Raw genomic sequence first — 21,141 nt, 5'->3', positions numbered from 1 at the left:
AGAGCCTGGGGGCTGGCTGGTCAAGCTCCCTGCAGAATCCTGGGCTGGTCGCTTCCCTTCCTGCAGCCATGGTTTCATACCCACTGAGCTGTTTTCTTATGAGGACAAAAATGAGAAAAGGACAGAATGTGCCTACCCTGTGGACCTTGGTAGATGTGAATTTCTCCCCCTGCAGGGGTCAACCTTTAGGGAGGCTCATCCGCCTGACTCACGACCCCCTCTCTCATGAGGCAATCTCCTTGCTTCCTCAGTTTGACAGGCACATCACTGGCAGTTGGGAGGGTAGGCTTGGCCTAAGGATCTGCCAACTTTGAGAAGATACCCTTTCTGTTACCTGGTGCCCCCACCTCTCTATCCTGGGGCATGGAAGGGTGTCTCCTGCCACAGGGTGAGGCCATGGGGCCCAGGAAGTGTAAGGGGTTCTGCAGCTGATCAGGGAAGGGACATGGGTTGTCTCCTTACCCACATCTTCAGCCACAGGCTGTGACCCTGGTGCTAAGCGGTCCCCTGCCCAGGATCCCCACTGCCCTGTTGTCCCTGCATCCTTTGCTGGGACTATCTGAGGCTGGGCATCATTTGTCAGTCCACTAGGTCAAGGGGGTACAGACGTGACAAAGAGGGATGAGGTCCCTGCCATTAAGGCACCTACATCATATTGTCAGCAAATGAGTATAAATAAGTAAATAAGGTTGTTACAGAGTAGGCTGAGTGCTGTGAAGGAAGAAAACTGGGTAACATGGTAGAGAATAACGTTGGGGAGCACTTGGTATATGATGTCTTTGTCCATTTGGGCTGCTAGAACAAATGTACCAGAGACTGGCTTATAAACAACAAAAATGTATTTCTCACAGTTGCAGAGGCTGTAAGTCTGAGATCAGGGTGGCAGCATGGCTGGGGTCTGGAGAGAGCTCTCTTCAGGTTGCAGATGGCGTCTTCTCGATGTGCCCCTCACATGGTGGGAGGGGTGAGGCAGCTCTCTGAGGTCTCTTATAAAGGCACTGACCCACCCTCATACTAATCACCTTCCAAAGGCCCCACCTCCAAGCACCATCACTGGGGGCTGGGATTTGAACATATGAATGTGAGGACACACACACACACACACACACACACACACACACACACACACACACGGTTAGGCCACAGCGCAAAGTGACGAGGGACAGCTCCTCTGAGGTGTTTTAAGACAAGATCTTCAATCAAGCAGGACTCTGGTTGCAGACCTTAGAAACCCCAGTAAAATAACAAGTAGACCCACATCCAAAGAATGAGTGTGTGGGCTTATCTCAGGAGGAAGTCTACAAGTGGCTAACTTTGAGCATGCAGGAATGTAGGCATTTAGATAATTTTGTCAGGAATCTCCTTCCATCTCTCAGTGCTGATCTCCTGTGTTGCCTGCATTTGCATGTAGGTCCCCTCCCTGCAGGTCCTTTCTGCAAGTCCCCAGGAGATGGTAGAAAATGACCAGGATTGGTGTTCTAACTGGGTGAGAGATCATCCCTGAACTAAACTGATTGGCCAGGCCTGGGTCATGAGCTCATGCCAGCAGCTAGGGGGTCAACACAGCCAAACAACATGGACTGAGGGGGCAGAGTGCTGAAGCCCCCTAAATAGGAAGGTTTGGCTTAGACTTCTGGAGAAACGCATAGTGGGCCAGCAACGCAACCCCCTCCCCATCTCTCCAGTGACGGGGGTGGGGTGGTGGTGCTGCTGGAGCTCCTGGCAGAGGTGACAGAAAGCGCAAAGAGCTGGAGTGGGGAGGAGAGCTCAACCTGCTGAGGTGGTCAAGAGGGCCCCTCACTCCCCAGATACCTTCTTGCAGCTCCTGGGTCCCCTTGCTTCCTCTGTCACAGCACCAGGACTGAACCTGGCTTCTCTGCCTACAGGCTGGGGCCCTTCTTCTGGGAGGTCTTCCTGTTCCCCTTCTCTGCATGGGGTTTCCCTAGCTGCCTGGGACAGGGAAGACCCCCAGCTAAAGGAGGCAAGGGGCAGGACCTGCCCCTGCAACAATGCCCAGTGTCCCCTACCAGGCCTTTAATGCATCCAAAGAAAGCACAGCCATGTCTTCAGGGACCCTCAGTCCCATAAAGAAGCAGAAAGTGACTAGACACTGTGCTCAGATCAGAAACCAAGGAATAGTACGATCATACCTGGCAGAGGCACAGCTACCCAGAGGGTCTTCCCTTTCCTCTCCCTCCCTCTTGTGTTCTCTCTCTCTCTCTCTCTCTCTCTCTCCTTCCCACACTCTGTACAGTCAAGAAGAGAAGTTCTGATAACAGGAAGTCAGGGGGAACTCCAGGCACTGTGACCTTGATGACAGATGCAGTGTGGTTTGGGGGTAGAGTACTGGTACAGGGTATACAAGGAACACACCTCAAGGCAGAATAATAATAATTATTATAATAACAATATTATACATCCAGGACAAACCTAGCTGCCCCAACCCAAATGCAAAATCTGTATATCCAGTAGAGTCCAGTGGCTAGAGGGAGAGGCTCCCCCCTGCCCCCCCCAGGCCTTACTCATACTGGCTCCCTGAGGAGGGGCCTGCCCCTCCTCCTGCTCCCTGATGAAGCTTGGCACAGGGTGGGGAGGCTGGCACTGCCAACACCGCCCCTCTGTGATGGGCATGCCTGCACAGGGTAGAGAAAGAAAGGAGGGGAGCCCCACCTCCCCCCAGTGGCCTGGCTGCAAGGGTTGGAGGGGCAAGCCTGTGAGGGACCAAGGGGTGGTAGCTGTGGGGTGTGGCTACTCAGAGCCCCTCTCCAAACCCTCCTGGCTCTTCCTTCGGGCCTGCCCGTGGCAAGGGGCCAGGGACACTCACAGCACAGACAGGGCATGCAGAGCGGGACCATGGCATGCTTGGCCCGCCAGGTGCCATGCGGCCAGCCTGGACTGTAGGACGGCTGTCAGAGGGCAGAGTGGGCGGCGGAGTCCAAGGGGCCCCTCTTGGGCTGGGCTGATGATTCAGTCTGTGGTGGGGCCTCCTGGGAGTTGGGCCCTGGGGCAGGCAGCTGCAGAAATTCTGGAAGCACCAGGTCCTCTTTGCGCAGAAGGCCCCTTTGGTCGTGGGCCCCGCTGCTTTGTACCCGATTCAGCAGCTCCACCAGGCCTAGGGGTGGCCACAGAGTCAGGGGCCCACCCACACAGACCTGCACACACTGTTCCACCACCGTCCTGCTGCCACACTGTGGCCACAGCCTCCGGACCCCTGCACCAATGCCCCCTCTGGCCCCCATCCCTGCCCTGCCGGTCCTCCAACCTCCTGTTCCCGCTCAAATGACATTTGGCCCCCTGATGACATCTCAATGCTCCCAACTTCACTGGTCCCTCGCTCCCACCATCCCCAAGGTACCTTCAATGTCACAGGTCTGTCGATTCCCAGTGACACTACTGGGAGCCTCGGCCAGGAAGTTGAGCGGCAGTGGAGGGAGATGGGTGCCCTTGTCCTGGGTTCCAGGTGTGGTGCGCTGCGAGAACGTGGGGTCAGAGCCACAACCAGGAGGGGAGGTGTGGTGGGCAAAAGAGGGCTCTCCGCCTCTTGCTCACCTGGCTTCGGCGGGGATGTGTGTCGCCAGTTTCGGAAATCTTCACACCTGTGGCAGAGAGCGCCACCTTTTGTGTTCATCTCCCGCCTGGAGCCCCCCTTACTCCTGGGTCGGTCAGCCCCGGGGACCACGTCTGGGGCCAACATTCCCTACCTGGGAGAGTGTCCAACACCAGTCTCTGGGCCGCCACCGAGCTCACTAGCTTCCCCAGATCCAGCGGCTGCTTCTCGCCTGGCTGCGGGGTCAGGTCAGCAGCCCGCAGGCCAGGCCGCCCGCTTCCCGCCGCCCCGCCCCGCCCCGCCCCGCCCCGCCCCGCCCCTGCCCCAGCCCCTGCCCCAGCCCCTGCTCCAGCCCCGCTGCTCACCCGGCGCAGCTCGATCTGGTGTGCGCTCAGGCCGTGCTTCGCTAGGATGGGCTGCAGCGCCTCCTGCAGCCGCTTGGTGGGTTTGGCCGAGATGAGCACCACGCGCTGCAGCGCCGCCAACTCCAGCCTGCACGGGACCCTCGGGCTGCGGAAGGGCGGAGCGCCGGCCCCGCCTCTCCTCCCCGCCCACACCCGCCAGCCCCGGGAGGAGGCGGGGCCTGAACCGGGGAGCCGGGCCAGCTTGGGGGGGCGGACGTAGTCCCGGGAGAGGTGTTAGCACCAGGGGAAGGGCCCGCAGGGAAGAACACCGACCCTAACCCAGGCCTCGCGGGAGGGGCACTCACTGGAAGGTGATCCTGTTTTCCAGCCTCACTTCCTGGTCCGCCAGCACGGTGCAGTCCTGATCCAGGACCAGGGCCTTCTGCAGACACCAGGCAGGGTCTGAGTCCGCCCCCGCCCCTAGTTATCCCCGCTGTCCCCGGGAACCACCTACACTTCTTTAGGGGCTGCCCTGGAGTTTAGAGGGAAGGGCGGATGGGCAGGGGAGAGGTACAGATGAGGATGCGTTAGGAACCTGGCTGGAGGCCGAGTCTGGTATGGCCAAGGCCAGGGAGAAGGGTGGCAAGATTGCTGGACAGATTGCAAAAGGAAGGGAGTTATGGGAAACCTGGGAGGCAGGGAGGGCGACGAAATGGTAATGGGGTTGTTTGGGCAAGGGGCAGGCTTAGGTCCTAGATCATATGGCGCCTCTTCCTGGTCCAGGACAGGGTCTGCCTCCTGGACAGCTGCCCCTTGTCCCTCAGGCATGTGAATCCCACCCAGACCAGCTGGACGCATTTCCTCCTTCAACACCCGCCTTTGGGCAGCTATCCAGGCCTTGTCCCTTTTGGGACATTTGTCCACTTCTCTCCAGCCCCACCTATTAAGGACACTTCTTGTGTCCTCGCTGCAAAAAGGGCTCTTCCCCCCGTGTCTGCTGTGAGGACTGGGGGATGTGAAGTGTCTGGCACAGTGCCTGGCACACAGTAGGTACATAAACAGTAGCTGTAGTGATTACTGCTCCCAGAGGCTCTGCTACCTGTACAGCCCAGGGCAGGGAGGCAGCCTCTCCCTCCCCGTGGGCCTGTGCTGAGCCGCAGGGACAGGTGGAGTGTGGGTGGTGAAGCTATATTTAGCAGACGTGAAAGTCCGTCTGGGTGTGGAGGCTGCTCTGGAGGCTTCAGAGAAGGGGCAGAGCTCTTCCCTCTCCTGCCCTCACACTCCCACGCTCTGGGCCCCTGAACACGCCCTGAACTTCTTACCCACCTCCAGGCCTTCACTCCCCCCACAGCTCCTCCTCCTCCTCCTCCTCATCAACTGCTGCCTCTTCCAGGAAACCTTCCTGCAACCAACCAGGAATGCCTACCTCACCCCAGCAACCCCGGGGGGGGGGGGGGGGGGGGGGGGGGGGAGTTCCACTCCTCCTCTGATCACATCCTGTCTGGCTCACCTCCAGCCAGTGGACCTGGAGGACAGAGCTTAGGCCCAGGTCTCTCTGCCCACCCACCTAGCAGGGCCTTAAGCCTTATCTACTGGGTGAATGAAACCCGACAGGTCTTCTGGGATGCAGCAGTCTTACTTTAGAACCCCCCTTACTGGAAGCCTTACTTTAAAGTGAGTTTTCCCCTAGACCCCTCTTTAAAGCTATGCTAATTTGCACCTAAAGGAAAGCTTTCATAGGTTAGGTGCATTTGGGTGCTCCTAGTAGCAGAAGAGGTGAGGGCTCCCCCAAATGGCCATTTCAGGGATGGGCAGTCTGAGCTGGGAGTGCTGCAGAAAAACCTTCCTCCACAGGGGTTCTCCCTGCTCGACATCCCAGAAGCCACCAGTGAGGAGGATGGGTGAAGCTGGAAAGCAGGATGGGCTGGGGGCCGAGGGGGGGGTGGGGGGGTGGGGGGGGTGAGGGGTGGGGGCGGGGGGTAAGATTTTTGGAGGCTGAGAGTGGATATCTGAGTTTAAGTGAGGAGTTGGTGCTGAGTTGATTTGGAGTTGGGCATGAGACAGGGGTAGGGTGGGTAGGGGCTGGAGTTAGGAAGCGGGTGAGGATATGGGATGGAATTGGAATTAGTGGTCCAGGGGATTAGGAATGGAAGTGGGGTTGAGGTCATAGCTGAGCAGAGATAGGAATGGGGTTGGGATCAGGATCAGGAAGGGAGTTAGAGTTGGGGACCAGGCCAAGTTCGCACCTGTTCGTTGCCCACCAGGTAGACCTTGATGTCAAGTAGAGAGAGGCCTCGCTTCTCACAGACGCCTGCCAGCATGGCCCGGATGGTGAGGCCAGGTCGGGCCAGGACCAAGGAGGCTGTGCCATCAGGCAGGTACACGCAGCAGTACTTCCCCTGCCGGCTTTCACTCTCACCTTCTGAGCTGCCAAGGCTCTTCCGGTGGCTCTAATTCAGGGCAGGAGTGGTGAGGAGGTCGTGTGTACACATTCAGACAGGTCCACAGACAGGAGAGCTCACTGGGACACATACATGCACGCATGCACCCCCCCCCCCCCCCCCCCCGCCAAGAGCACACCTGTCCTCTTACAGGAATACATGTACTGTATGCTCAACTAGGCATATGGGCACCCAGAGGCAGGTCCACCCCATGCCCCCCCCCCCCTTCCCGCACACAAACACATACTGCGTACTACGGGCACACACATTGGCTGAAGAGGAGGTGCACCCATGCTATGCATGGAGCCCAATATGGTGAGGACAGATAGAAAGTAAGGAGATGGAGAGACTGGCTGTGGGGAGCAAGCTGGGGAGATGGATGTGGGGTGGTGGCTAGGAATGATGGTGGCCACACAAAGTGGCCCTAGCCCACACTTTGTCTCCGCCCCCCCCCCCCCCCCCCCCCCAGGCAGATGCTTACCTCAGATTTGCTGTTGAGGAAGGCGAGGAAGCCCAGGTCCAGGCTGGCGGAGGAGCTGAGGGAGCCCTGGCCCTCTTGTCGCAAGGCCGAATTTGCTGCTGTGCCCGACAGTTCTAGGGGAGAGGGAGCACTAAGCAGGGCAGCCTCCTCCCCGGCTCATCCCTCCGCTGAGGCCTGTCCCCTGCCGGGGGACCCCGTTGGAGCGCCCTTGCATGGGTCTAACGTGGTTTGGGTTCCTGCAAGCATCGCTACTGAGGGAGCTTCCCAGACTTTAGGGGTCTAACCTGGGAACCAAACCACCTGGGGAACGTGGTGGCCACCGGGGCCTGCATTTATTTCGGTTTTCACAAACGTACAGACTGAGGAACAGGTAGGAGGAGGGGGCATTCTCAAGGCTTGCCCAAACTCCCGCCCCGCTCTTCTCTGAGGCCAGCTCCAGCTCTCACCCCTGCGGAAGGACTTGCGGAGCGGGCGGCCCCCAGGGCCCTCAGCCGGCGGCAGCTGCCCCAGCTCCTCCACACCCAGCGGCAGCGACTTCCCGGGCTTCAGCTTGGGCTTCTGCAGGTACAGGGGAGGCACTGGCACCGCATGCAGACCCCGAGCAGCCCCGCAGATCTGCACCGGGCCCCCTGCCCCCCGTAGCCCATCGTCCGCACCTTCCTGGTGGCGTCGGGGCTGCCGAGGCTCAAGGAGTCAGGTTCCCGTAGGGGGCGCCCCTGGGCCTCCGCCAGGAGGCACTCGCGGTACAGCGGGGACTTGACGAAGCGCGCATAGCTGTCGAACTTCATCAAGTTGAAGATCTACGGGGACAGGCGCCTCGACGGTGAGCTCGCGTCCCGCCGGGCTCCCGGGGTTGGCCTGGTCTCCAACTAGGGAGGGAGCCCCGAGCCCTTCCCACCCGCCTCCAAGGCCCCGGCCCCGCCCCTGCTCCTGGCCCCGCTCACATCTCAACTAAGCACCGCCCCTACCTTTGCTGCGTCCCGCCCCTGACACCCCCCCCCCCCTTCACCACAGCCTCAGGTACCTACCTCTGAACAGCGCCCCGCCCCCCTATTTATTTGTCCCCAAGCCCACAACCACGTTTCCCCTCCCCGCCGCTCATCTCCGACCCTGCGCCGCTCAGGCTCCGCCCCTGGATCTGGCCCCGCCTCTTCTCCACGTGGTCCCTTCCGAAGCCCCTCCCTCTCACCTGCAGCTGCTGTGCCCGGAACATGTCCGGTCGCGGCTCAGCCAGCATCTCCTCACCCACCCAGGCCTGCCGGTCGATGTTCACGGGGCTCAGCGCCTGGCTGGACAGGAACTCCTGGTAGATGTTGCGGGCCTCCTGAGCCAGCTGGGGCAGGCGGGACAGGAAACGGTCAGGGGCACCGCCCAGGCCCTGGTCCCAGCTCTCCCTCCGCCTCAGCTCCCCGCTACCCGCACCTGCTGGGTGTCGCTGGCAGGGATCTGCTGGAAGCGCTCGCAGGCCTTCCAGAAAGTCAGGTTCTCAGCACTGAACTCCTTCTTCAGGAACTCCTGGGGCGGATGAAGGTCAGAGACCCAGTCAGGGGATGTGGTCAAAGAGATTGGGATAGACAGCCTCAGGGCTAAGAGGCCAAGCCAGACTGATAGTGCCAGACAAACAGACGGGGTCAGATTCAGAGCAGAGAGAGAAAATGAGAGGCGGAGACAAGGGCAGGGAGAAGCAAAGTGCCCGCTGGGAAAGGAGGAAAAGGGTGCCAACGCAAAGCTGTGGAGGAGGCAGCTGACAGAGGAGTCCCACTGGCCAGCCTGAAGCTCTGCCCATGCCCCCAGCCCCACTGCCATCCACCCTCCCTGTCCCACTCCAGAGATTACCGTGAAGTAAGCCAGGCCCAGCGGGTCCTGCAACAGCCGCTCGAAGGACAGGCCCCAGCTGGCCACAGGCTGCTCCTCAGTGGGGAAGGGACTGCTGGGGCCACTGGGGAGGCTGTGGATGCTGAGGGAGCTGCCTCGGCCTTCGCTCTGGTCCTGGGGTCCCACCGTGCTGCTCAGCTCTGCAGGGGGATAGACAAGTGGATGTGAGCTTTGCAGCCTTCCCCTTGGCCCAACCCCAGGTGCAGATCCTTTCCCCAGAAAAGGTAGCAAATGGCAGGGGTATCCCACCCCATTTTCACATACCTCCCCCTCCCCCCCAGCCAGGTTTCCTCCACCGGCTGGTCACTTACCTCCATCGGAGACAGCCAAAACCTACAAGAGATCCGAGGTAGAAAATCAGAGTGCAGCCCAGGACGGATTCTCAAAGAACAGTCCTGGGACCAGTCCACAGACTGGAGCTGTGTTCTCTTCTGCCTGGAGGACCGTGCTGGGCATTCCCAGCCAGGCCACTGCTTATTCGAGGTGTTGCTTAGGCTGTCCCCAGGCCCCTTCCATCATGTGCCCCTTCCCTGTGTGCTGGTGTCCTCCAGGCGCCCCAGGCTCCCTCCTCCGGCGCCTGCTGGGTAAGCCCAGGTATACAGCTTGGTGGGTAGACTTTGCGTCCTGTCTCTGCCCCTTACTAGCTGCATGACTTTGGGCACGTTACTTGTTTGTCTCCATCTGCTAATAGGGGATGATGATGATAATAGTAACTCACTTCCTGGGGCTGTTGTGAGGACCAAATCAGTTAAAGTATCTGCAGCATCGGGAACAGTGCCCGGCATGCGGTAAGCGCCATGTCCATGTTGTCTTTGAGGAAGGAGAGGTGCCTCTAAAACTGATGATTTCCTTATGGCAACTGTTTCCTTTTGGGGCCCAGGGTCTCCCTTGCGTCCCACCCCCTTGGGCAGGGCACAGGAAACTATTTTATAGTACAGAGCAGTGGTCCTCAAGCTTCAGTGTGCTTGAGAGAGCCTGGGAGGGCTCCACCTCCAGGGATTCCAGTTCAGTAGGTCCAGGATGGGGCCATTGCTAACAAGCTCCTGGGTGATGCTGACACTGCTGGTCCATGGACCACACTGCGAGTGGCATTGCTGTAGAGACCAACTCCATCCCCCTCCTTCCCTCCACACACAACTCCAGTGTCTCTGGGAATCCCAATCCTTAGTGGAATAGGAAAACCCTCCTTTCCAAATGACTCTTGCTTGGTCTTCCTACCTTCCTAGCAGCTCCTCCAGCTTCCTCATCATCTCCTACCCACGGGAGGTGGCCGCTACCCTTCCCTTACTCTGTCCTGGGCCCTTTCTCCCACCCATATATCCCCAGCTCCAAACACACACAGCCAGCTTCCTGCTAACATCTCCGCCCAATGTCCCTCACGCGCTTCGAATTCATCGGGTCCCCAGTGGAAGCCACCTCTGCCACCACCACAGCAGGGCACCCAACCCGTTTCCCTGCACCCTGCCTTTCTTCTCATCACCTGAGCTCCCAGCATCAGGGCTTGAGTCATCCCCAATTTCTCCCCCCTCTCCCCTCCTACATGTTCACCAGGCCCTGGAACAGGAGCCTCCACCACCTGTGCCTTCTTCCCGTCCCCACTGGAAACAAGTCTGCAAAGACGCCCTCCCCCAGGAAGCCGCTCCCTGCCCTCCCTCTCTGGCTGTGGTCCCCTCTCTGCCCCACTTGCACCTGGGCACTCAGGTCACAGACAGAGGTGGGCCGGAGCTGGCCTGCAGATATGTAGGACATTACTAATACCTTAGTCCTCAAAATGTATTTTTTTTCTTTTAAGTTTGAAGTGGTTTCCTACATTTAGAAATCAGGAGTTTGGCCCTGGCCAATGTGGCTCAGTTGGTTGGGCATCCTCCTGTGTACTGAAAGGTTGCTGGTTCAATTCCTGGTCAGGACACATGCCTGGGTTTTGGGCTCCATCCCTAGTAGGGAGCATGCAGGAGGCAGTCAATTAATGTCTCTCTCTCCTTCTCTAAAATCAATAAAAACATTTAAAAAAATCAGGAGTTTTACAGAAAACCCCAGCTGTCTGTCTCCCCTTTAAGACTATAATGCCCCAGCTACCTGAGTCCTTCCAGCATGGCACCCTTGGCTGGCACTGAGCAGCAGCCAGTGTCAAAAGGGGCTCATGCCCTAGACCGTTTGGCTCAGTGGATAGAGCGTCAGCCTGCGGACTGAAGGGTCCTGGGTTTGATTCCAGTCAAGGGCACATGCCCAGGTTGCATGCTTGGTCCCCAATAGGGCGCGTGTAGGAGGCAGCCTATCAGTGATTCTCATCATTGATGTCTCTATCTCCCTCTCCCTCTCCCTTCCTCTCTGAAATCAATTTTTTTTTTTTTTTTAAAAAAGAAGGAGCTCAGGCTCTCCTCGGGTCCCTGGGGCCAGTTTGATGTATTTGTGTTACTTATGGAAGCAGGTGCTGCCCCAGACTGTGTGACTTGGACAAGGTACCTCACGTCTCTGTGCCTCAGTGTCTTCTATACAAATGGAGCAAATGAAGGTCCTGACTTCAAAGGGTTGCTGTGATTAAATAAGTTAAATATATATAAAGAACTCAGGACACTGTCTGGCATATGTAAATAATACTGACAACAATAAGGTTGTTGTTGTTGTATCACTATTGGTGTCTGACCCTGCTCCCACTTTCAAGTGTGTGAGCCCTGCTGCAGAGGAGAGAGCACAGATTCAAATCCCAGCCTTTTCCAGTTTCATATCCGTGGTCTCCTCCCGGAGCCTCCCTTCCCACCAGGAGCACTAGGATCAGATACTGCGGAGGAGGAGGGAAAGTTTTCACAGGGCATGGCTGGGCCTGGAATCGGCTCCCAGCGCACCCCGCCCAGCCCTCACCCTCCTGCCTTCTCTGTCCCATCTAACGGTTTCATCTGAGTCATCTCCCACAGCGGCAGGAGACAGTCCCAACTGCTGGGATGTGTGAGGACGACCCGTCCCTTCCAGCCTGCTCTTTCCCTTCCTGGCACCTGCCTGCCCAGGCTGCTCTGCAGCTGTTCCCAGCCTCATCGCCATGGTCAGAGCCCTCCCCGCAGGTCTCTGGGAACCATCCTGACTTCCCACCCCTCCAGGGGTGCCACTTGGTCCTGCCTCCTCCTGTACCCACTGGCCTCCTCTGGCCTGCCCTCCAACCTGGGCAGAGCCCCCATGACTGCAGGGGCCAGGCTAGGGCCTCAGAGAGGGCAAAGGTTCCCACACCGGAGCCAGCCCTCATGCCTGGTTTGTTTGCACTGGGTCTAATTGATTTTCTGTGTCTTTAGGTGGAGCCAGCTCCCAGATCCTCCTCAGGCCCCACTCCCTGCCCTGGGACGCCGAGCAGGTGCTGAGTTATAGCTGAAGCCCTGGGTAGGCCTGGCGAATGACCCGCCTCAGCCTCCCTCTTTCCCCTCCCTCATCTCCACCCTGCACTTTATCAGACCTTTCCCCTCACCCCTACAGACTCCTGCTTCCCCCTTTGCTCTTTCCTCTGCCTGGTATCTTCTCCTGCTCCCGTAGCCAACAGCTCTCCAATCTCTGCCCACTGACATCAGTCTCCCCCAAATACCAGCTGCCCTCTGCCCTCTGCCCACCCAGCTTTTACCCACCCATTTCTGGGCGTCTTCCCTTATCAGTCTGGTAGCATCCAGGGGGCAGGCCTGGGTTGTAGGAGGGAACCAACCTGAACTCCATTCCACGAAGACCCTTCCTTGCCCCAGTGCTCCCAAGTAGCCCTCCTCTGCACCCCCAGGTGGCCCCAGCACCGCTTCCCCACCAGGGATGCTCCACATGAACACCCCATCTCTGAAGCCTGCAGTTCACCTTCCTGAACCCCTCCTGCCCCACGGTTGTTGATCTTTGTGGTTGAGGTCAAGACAGGATAGGGACGGAGATCAGAGGTGGGAGAGGGTGGAGATGGAGTCCAGTTCCAGTTCCACTATTCTGGGGCAAGTAACTTCCCTTCTCTGAGCCTCAGTTTCCCCCTGGGTAGCATGTGGCTCAGCATTCCCAACATGCTGGGGCTGCTGGGAAGGGCAGATGAGGCCCATATGTGAAAGCAGCCGGCCTGTGGTGGTCCGGGCTCCGCTGACATGCTGACGCCCCGGCTCCTACCTGCCCAGGCTCCCAGGCCCGGGGAAATCGCGCTGAGCAGGGCTGGCCTGGCCCCACCCGGCCTGCCTGAGGAGAAGTGGTGAGTGAATGGGGAGAAAAGGGGAAGAGAGGATGAGGAAGGGTGTGGTGGCCAGTGGCATCCCCAACCCATGGTCGGGCCTCAGCCTGCCATACTTTTTCTTAGGAGATGGGCCCTGGGGGAGCCGCTGGACTCTGAGCACACTGAGGTGAGGGTGGCCGGTTTCCTGAGCTCCCGTGTGTGACCGGCACTCTCTGACAGTCCGTGTCCTTGCTCTCACGCCATCCTCACATCCTGGTCCCGTGCAACAGCTACTGTTATTGTCCTTGCTCTCATGCCATCCTCACATCCTGGTCCTGTGCGGCAGCTACTGTTACTCCCATGTCACAGGTGAGGAAACCTAGGCCCCAGAAGTCACGCGGCTGCGAGGTGGCTGGGCTGAAATCGAAACCCGAGTGCGCCTGACTCTGGAGTCTGAGGTCTCCCCTCCACTAAGTTGCCTCCCAGGATGGAAAGGAGACATCCCAGGGGAGCTGGGAGGCCCAGGGCCTCAGCCCTTGGGCCACAGGTGGGCAAGGTCAATTGGGGGTATAGGGCCCAGTGGCTCCTCATGAACCCGGACCCCTGGAGAGGTCAGACCCTCAAAGGGAGGGTCAATTTACTGAGTGTCTTCTGTGCTGGGCACTCTGTACCATCATCTCATTCTAACTTGGGGAAACAGAGGCCCAGAGACACCCACAGAGAACCTTAGGAGCCTGGCCCCTTCAGCCTGAGCCAGCCCTGTAGACCCAACCCCAGACTTGGCCCCTCGGTAAGGCCACCTGTCACTCAGGGCCTGGCCCTGAGATGGATGGTCCAGAGCAGTGGTTCTCAACCTTCCTAATGCCGCGACCCTTTAATACAGTTCCTCATGTTGTGGTGACCCCCAATTTCATTGTTACAAATTGAACATAATTAAAGCATAGTGATGAATCACAAAAACAATATGTAATTATATATGTGTTTTCCTTTGGTCTTAGGCGACCCCTGTGAAAGGGTCGTTTGACACCCAAAAGGGTCGCGACCCACAGGTTGAGAACCCCTGGTCCAGAGGGAGAGTGGGCTGTGCCTTGCTGGTCTCCTTGTCGGGTGGGGACGATTAACCAGGCCTCTGGGGATTGACAGACACAATAACCACCCCTCCCAGTGTTTCCCACGTCTGGGCCTTTCTCCAGGCCATGCCCTCCTCAGCTGGCACATCCTTTCAGGATACCTGCCCTGCCACAGTGCACACGGGAGGGAGGAGGTCAGTTCTCCCTCCCCAGGCCCCCTCTAGCCTTCTCTATCCCTGACCAGCGCTCTGCCCCAAACCTGAATTTGATTCAGGCATCTGTGCTCATGTCTTTTGTGTCTTGCCAGACTGGGAGCTGCTTGAGGGCAGGGGACAGGATGCTGGGCCTGGGTCATGAGTGCCTGGGGCAGGGGTGGCCGGAGCAGGCCCTAAGGAGGGGTTGAATGAAGGAGTGAACAGGTGATGTGGCGGTTGGAGCTGCGTGAAGACATCTCTGGGAAGAGGGCTGAGAGTCATCTCTAAGTGACAGGTTTCATTGCAGTTGCCTGACACGCTGATTGGCAGAAAGACAAGGCGGACGAATAAAATTGCCTCTGCAGGGAATGATGGCGGGTGGGGTGGCAGCTGGGGAGGGAGGGGGAGGACAGAGCCAAGCAGTTTGGGGAGGCAAAGGAGCCCTGGTATTGAGTCAGACTAGCCAGGTTCAAATGCAGGCCCTTCTATCCGCCAGCTGCCCTCAGCAAGTCATTTATTCCTCTGAGCCTCTAGCTGGAGGTAATTCATGGAAGGAGCCAGATACCTAGCTCACAGTTGCCTCTCTATGCTCACCCCTGCTACAGATGCCAATGCATGTCTGTCTCTCCCTGTTTCAGCTGAACATGGCCTCAGAAAGCTCTCGATGACCAGCAAGTGGCCAATTCGTAGCCCTCGGGACTCCCAAGGTGGCACAGAACACTCAGCACAGGCCCAGGAAGGGCAAAGATAGACCTGTGTGCCGGTTGCTGAGAGGAAAGCCTGTGGGCTTGTGGAGGCCGGGCGCACAGCTTGGGTGCCTTCCTCGCTCTCCATGACTTTGGGCAGAGCAGAAATCATTGATGAGGGAAGGGTAGAGGTAAAGTCTGTCTCCGGGCTCCTCCACTGCCGACTGGGGTGGGCATGGTCCCCCTTGGCCTGGACACCCAAGTGTCATGCCTCCAGGGTAGGAGTGTGAGGCCCAAGGGTTCTTGAACTTTCAGTAAGCTTGATGGTAGAAACAGTGAGGTGGACGACTAGGCTAACTTGGAGGGACCTGCCTCCTTCCTACACAGCTAGCCTGGGGCTGGGCAATAAGCAGATGCTGGAAGAAGGAGAGATGGAAACAGATCTTGAGAATTAGGAGGCAGCAGTGGGTTTGGGGGTGGCTCAGTTTCCTGATGAGGCGGGGGATCCTTGAAGAGGGGCTGAGAATGAAGGGGTGGGATTGGGCTGACATTTATGGAGCCCTCATAATGGGTCAGGGGGCTCATAGTCACCATTCCACTTCATCATCTCAACAAGCCTTTGATATCTGTTCTATTCTCATTTTACAGATGAAGAAACTGAGGGTCAGAGAGGCCCCCCTAGTAAGGGAGAATGGAACCCAGGTTTCCAGACCCAATGGCTTTGTTCCGTAGTGCTAGGCTGGGGCCTGGTGAGGGGCTAGGACACAGCCTGGCCTTTCTGGGGTTGTTGGGAGGGGCTAGGGGTCCGCCAAGTGGGCTGTTATTCTAGGAGAGAAGGGCGGCCCGGCACAACCTGCCCCGTCTGCTGCATGAGTAAAGAAGCTGGACCTGCAAGGGCAGCTCTGACCCAGAGGCCAAGCAGCCAGGGAAAGGGTTTAGGGGGTGGGGCAGCAGCAACAGCCAGGGCATCCTACAGCCCAGCTACCTCTACCCTTCCTGGTAGCCCCGGAATAGAACAGACAAGCTGCACCCATCCCAGGCTGCCCAAGGACTGCCAGTGCTGGCAGGAAGCCTGTGGAATAGGTCCAGCTGCAGGGCAGTGACCCAGTGCCGGCTGCCCCTTACTTGACCTTGGGCATCAGAACATGGGGTGAGGAGGGGAGGGCTGAGGCTAAGTGAGGTGTGGGGGCTTGGGCCACCATGGGGTGTGCAGGGGCCAAGGGGCATGCCAAGTGTCCCTGCTACCCTAGGATGCAAGCAGCTCCAAAGCAATAGGAGAGGGAGCAGTAAGGGCTGGACCCAGAAGCCTGTGACCAGGTCCCCAGCCGGCCAATCTGGAAGGTGCTGGGGTGAGGGCACCAGGTCCCACCACCTGCTCTCTGTACCCAACTTTTTCCACCCACCAGCAGCCTGCAGGCTCTTCTTGCCCAGCCCTGCCTGTGAGCTCCTGGGCTCCACCCTGGGTGTGCCCACCCCTCCCCAAGAGCCTGGCCTGGAGCCTACACTCACCATGCGCCCGTTGGGGACGCCCAGGTGCTTGGGCTTCCCTGGCATGCCTCTGCTGTTCACCGGGCCCCGCCACGGGGGGTACCCACCATGGGGACTGTGGGCAGCGCCGCAGGCCAGAGCTTGCAGGGCGGCAGGCAGGCGGCGGAGAGAGCCCAGCTCCGCTCCTGTGGGCCCTCACATCCTGAAAGACCAGCTCACTACCTCTTTTCTCTGCCACAGGAAGTGTCTCTATAGAAACGGAACCACAGAAAAAAGCAAGGTCTAAGAGAGCGAACAGCTTCTTCCTACACACACACACACACACACACACACACACACACACACGCCACCAACACAACCTTGCAGCGCCCCACACAGGCACCAACACTCACAGAGGCCTCTGTGTGCCCAGAGAGGAGCTCAGCTGGTCTGACCCTGCCCAGGGAGCTCCAAGGTCATGCCTGGGCACACAGAAGTGCACGCTCACACACCTAGGCAACTCCGGACACCCCGGCAGGGGCTTCCATGGGCTTGTGTACATGTGCACCGTGTATCCATCCACACGTGGACTTTACTCAGCACACACTTATCTGCTGTGGGTTGGGCTTGTGCATATTCGGCACACCTCCTCCAGGCAGTTGTGCCCAGACACTTCTCAGGCATGTGCCTAGTTGTGCAGACGGACGGACACCTTGCATGCATGGTCATGTACATACAGACCATTCAGGTGTGCCTGTCATAAACACACAGGCTCTCCCTCATAAGGATCACCTGGTGTTCAGTCATATGAATGCACAGTCCTGTGGACAGGTACATGTGACAGGCACACCTGCACATAGGCATGTGTGAGCCCACGCTCGCCCATCTGGGCAGGGACATGGACCAGGTGCATCGGTGCTCAAAGACACACGTGCATTCACACTTACCTCGCTCACATACAAATCCCACCCACCTCGGTAGAGCCCTGTCAACTGAAGAGTGCCACCCTGCCTCTCAGCCTGGCCCAGTTCCAGATGAACTTGGACCCTTTAGTCAGAATCCTCAGTTTGCCTCTTTCTTAAACATGCATGTACCCACTACTTTAAGTATGGACTTAGAGCCCGTAAGTCATCCATTACTCCAGTTTGGGCCCCTCTCTCTAAAGGAAAAGGTGACACCCCCTTTTCCATATTCTACCCTCTATACCCTGCCCTGTGGGGAGCTGATATAGGGTTAAGCCTCCGACTGACCTGTGGGCAAAGTCACAAACAAGTCCCAGCTTAGAGGGCACAGTCCTCTTAAGCATAATTAGGCTTGACCTTATGACACTCCCGCGGGGCTGGCCCCCAGCACTGCCCCTTTCTAGGCCTGTGACCTGAAACCTTCGGTGGCAGAAACTAAGTCTTTCTTCACCACAAATTCATGTTCTTTACTTCCTGGGAACATGGCTAAACTTTAATTTCCCAGGCTCCCTTGCTGTAAGGTATGGCCATGTGACTAGCTCCCACCAATTGACTATGAGTGGAATGATGTGTGCTGTTTCTGGACCAAGGCTCTGAAGTAGTATATGCTCTCCACATTCTCTTTTCCCTTTAGCTGGCTGGATACAGAAGATGATGAGGTTCCAGGGGATTGTGGAGACACAAGAAGGAAGAAACCTTGGTCTCTGCATTAGTGCCCAAAGGCAAGCCACTCATCAACCAGAAACAGCAGTCTTGGACTGTTACATATGAGCGAGAAACCAGAAACAGCAGTCTTGGACTGTTACATATGAGCGAGAAATAAACCGCAAACCATTACACACATTAGGGTCTATTTGTTATAGCAGCTAGCATTACCCTAGTTAAATCACCCCTGACTCTTATCTCCTTCCAGACCCTTGCTCCAGGCCACCCAGACAGGGATTCATTCAGACTTGGTGTGTATATGGGGCTTTTATTGGGGAGGCCTGGAGCATTGCTCATGGTGGTTTTGATAAGGAGTGTAAATGTGCCTCTGAGGGGGTGTGGGGTGTGTGATGTGAGTGGAGACTGCCTGCCTGTCTGCTGTGCCATGGATCTGGGCCTGGTTTCAGAGGGGGCTTTATAACTTACAGGGTTTTCTCCCATCCTGACCTCATTTGATCCTCACAACCCCTTTGTGAGTGGTTCTCATTATTACCATCGTATAGATCATGGAACTAGACACTGAGAGATGTGAGTTGCCCAAGGTTTCACATCAAGTTAGAGATATGCTAAGCTGTGAATATTTGTGCTTGGGGTGCCAGGAGTTGGACCTGGGCCACCATCAGCCCAAGTGCCAACAGTTCATCTTCCTTCCCCCAAAGGCCCAATCACAGGTTCTGCCCGGGACCCCTTCCTAAGGTCATCCTCTCCTGCTACTGAGAGACACCTCTCCCTCCCCTCCCTCTTCATCATGGATGCCAGTTTTAACTCTGACCACATATTCCCCTCAGGGACCCCAGACAACCCTGGGATTTCCCATCCCTGAGCCCTTATCTACTTTTCTCCACTCCATGGGTGTGTGTGGCACCTCCATTCCACAGAATACTATTCTCAACTTCTCTCTCTCTGGCTTCCCAAAGGGGATCAGTTACTGATGTTTAGTCTTCCTGTGGGCCTTCTGATCCCCTTTCCTGTGGAGACTTCCCTGGCCCAGGCCTTGCCCTCCCGCATCTGGTCCTAATGACTCCCTATTCAATCTCCCGACCTGTTACCTAGCTCCAGTCTCTTCTCTTCACCATAGTGAGAGCAACCCACACTGGCCACTCCCGTGCTTAAAGCCACCCCAGTGCCTTCTGGGAAAAGGTCATGTTCCTTAGCTGAGAGTTAAAAGCCTTTTGAGTTCTGACCTCAATCAAACTCTTGCCCACCACTCTCCAGCCATTCCAAACTGCTTGCATTCCTTATACTTTCAGGGGACCCTCCCTGACTTTGCATTTCCTGTCCCCGCTGTTGAACATGCCTTTCCTCTGATCACCTCCTATATGCTAAGTACTGTTCTAGATGCTGGGGATTCAGTAGTGACCGTAGCTAACAAAAATCCCGGCCCTCATGGAAGTCTAGTGGAATGTACCTGTCCTTGTTTGCATGGATATAAGTAAATCTCTGGAAGGGTATACCCCTTGGGAGAGGAGTGGCAGAGGACCCTTGTTGTACATGTCTGACTCATTAAAAATACATGAGGCAGAAAAGATGTCTCATCAGTTAATCCTGAATAAGTTCATTCATTCAAAAGGGAAGCTTCTTAAAATAAAATAAAGGAGCAACCAACCAAGGTCCCATGTTGTGATCTATAACAGGGGTCATTGGTTCAAATGTCTAGGCAGCAGTTCTCAACCTGTGGGTCGCGACCCCTAAAAATACATCCTGCATATCAGATATTTACATTACGATTCATAACAGTAGCAAAATTACAGTTATGAAGTAGCAACAAAAATAATTTTATGGTTGGGGGTCACAACAACATGAGGAGCTGTATTAAAGGGTCGCGGCATTGGGAAGGTTGAGAACCACTGGAGAGGGACCAGACAGGTGGGGTAAGTGAGTGGCCAGCCTGGAGACTAGCTTAGAAGAGGACGGCATTTATAGGGGGGCGGTCCATGGGCTTAACTTGGTTGGATCTCCCAATTTTTCCTAAGAAACTGGAAATTTGGATTTCTAGTGTGAATTTAAGACTCCTCATTTAAATATATCAGTAGTTAAATCATGTATTTTTAAAATATTTTATTCATTTTTTACAGAGAGGAAGGGAGAGGGATAGAGAGTTAGAAACATTGATGAGAGAGAAACATCGATCAGCTGCCTCCTGCACACCCCCTACTAGGGATGTGCCTGCAACCAAGGTACCTGCCCTTGACCGGAATCGAACCTGGGACCCTTCAGTCCTCAGGCCCACGCTCTATCCACTGAGCCAAACCGGTCAGAGCTGTATTTTGTTTTTTAAAAAATATATTTTTATTGATCTCAGAGAGGAAGGGAGAGGGGAGAGAGATAGAAACATCAATGATGAGAGAGAATCACTGATCGTTCAGCTGCCTCCTGCACACCCCCTGCTAGGGATTGAGCCCACAACCCAGGCATGTGCCCTTGACCAGAATCATACCTGGGACCCTTCAGTCCACAGGGCAACTTTCTATCCTCTGAGCCAAACCAGCTAGGGCAAATCATTTATTAAAATAGCATTAGCAGGCAAAACAGAGTTCTATTTGGCTGTGGGCCACCAGTTTTCGAACTTTGGCCTACTGCCATCTTTCCTGCACCTTTCATGGACACTATTAAAAATACTAGAGGCCTACTGCATGAAATTCATGCACTGGTAGGGTCTACCGCTGCCACCGCTGCCTCCCAGTGCCTCCTGCCATCTTGCCTGCCCTGGCCTCCCTCCCTTCCCCCGCAGGCCCCCTGGTCCAACTCCAGTTGAACTCCCTGGTGGTGGAGAGGACAATTTGCTTACTACGCTTTTTTATATAGGACATAATTGATTTCAGAGGGGAAGGGAAAGAGCAATAGAAACATCAATGATGAAAGGGAATCATTAATTGGCTTCCTCCTGCACGTCCCCTACTGGGGTTTGAACCTGCAACCCGGGCATGTGCCCTTGACCCGGGAATCAAACCCGGGACCCTTTAGTCCGCAGGCTGAAGCTCTCTATTAACTGAGCCAAAGCAGCTGGGGCTCATGGACACTTCTTGCTGCAGCAGGCAGGCACTAGGACCACTTGGATCTGTATGCGTCCCAGCCATCACTGGGGTCTCAGGTCTGCCGTCCTGTTAAACCCAATGGACCTGAGGAACTGGGAGTAGCGGATGTCTTCAAATCACTGGGAATTCTAAGTCTTCAAAGGCGTGAAGCTGGAGCAGGTGAAGCCAGAGCCAGCTAAGGCTC

At 56.6% G+C, this 21,141-nt stretch overlaps 1 protein-coding gene across 1 annotated transcript; it reads right to left on the bottom strand.

Moving 5' to 3' along the window:
* Positions 1–2,379: 2,379 nt before the first annotated feature.
* RGS14 (regulator of G protein signaling 14) lies at positions 2,380–16,523 on the bottom strand. Its single transcript, XM_070417185.1, has 15 exons — positions 16,298–16,523; positions 9,000–9,021; positions 8,650–8,828; positions 8,236–8,328; positions 8,003–8,146; positions 7,470–7,613; positions 7,260–7,371; positions 6,814–6,926; positions 6,138–6,341; positions 4,257–4,333; positions 3,913–4,039; positions 3,702–3,783; positions 3,550–3,596; positions 3,356–3,470; positions 2,380–3,112 (listed from the first exon to the last, which is right to left on the bottom strand). Exons 1-15 carry the CDS (start codon positions 16,340–16,342, stop codon positions 2,910–2,912), a joined length of 1,707 nt encoding a protein of 568 aa, XP_070273286.1. The 5' UTR covers positions 16,343–16,523; the 3' UTR covers positions 2,380–2,909.
* Between the last annotated feature and the right edge of the window lie 4,618 nt (positions 16,524–21,141).

The sequence above is a fragment of the Myotis yumanensis genome, unplaced genomic scaffold, assembly GCF_028538775.1.
Source record: "Myotis yumanensis isolate MYYU_CA2020_CCGP unplaced genomic scaffold, mMyoYum1.0.hap1 SCAF_5, whole genome shotgun sequence".
NCBI lineage: Eukaryota > Metazoa > Chordata > Mammalia > Chiroptera > Vespertilionidae > Myotis > Myotis yumanensis.
The sequence above is the reverse complement of the archived record's forward strand: the minus strand, read 5'-3'. Positions and strand labels throughout refer to the sequence as shown.

Excerpts from the sequence above, each read along its gene's own strand:
- RGS14 (XM_070417185.1), bottom strand. The coding sequence starts at position 16,342 with ATGCCAGGGAAGCCCAAGCACCTGGGCGTCCCCAACGGGCGCATG. Across the intron at positions 8,147-8,235 it reads CTGCCAGCGACACCCAGCAG|CTGGCTCAGGAGGCCCGCAA; the intron begins GTGCGGGTAGCG and ends CGCCTGCCCCAG. Across the intron at positions 7,614-8,002 it reads TCCGGGCACAGCAGCTGCAG|ATCTTCAACTTGATGAAGTT; the intron begins GTGAGAGGGAGG and ends CTGTCCCCGTAG.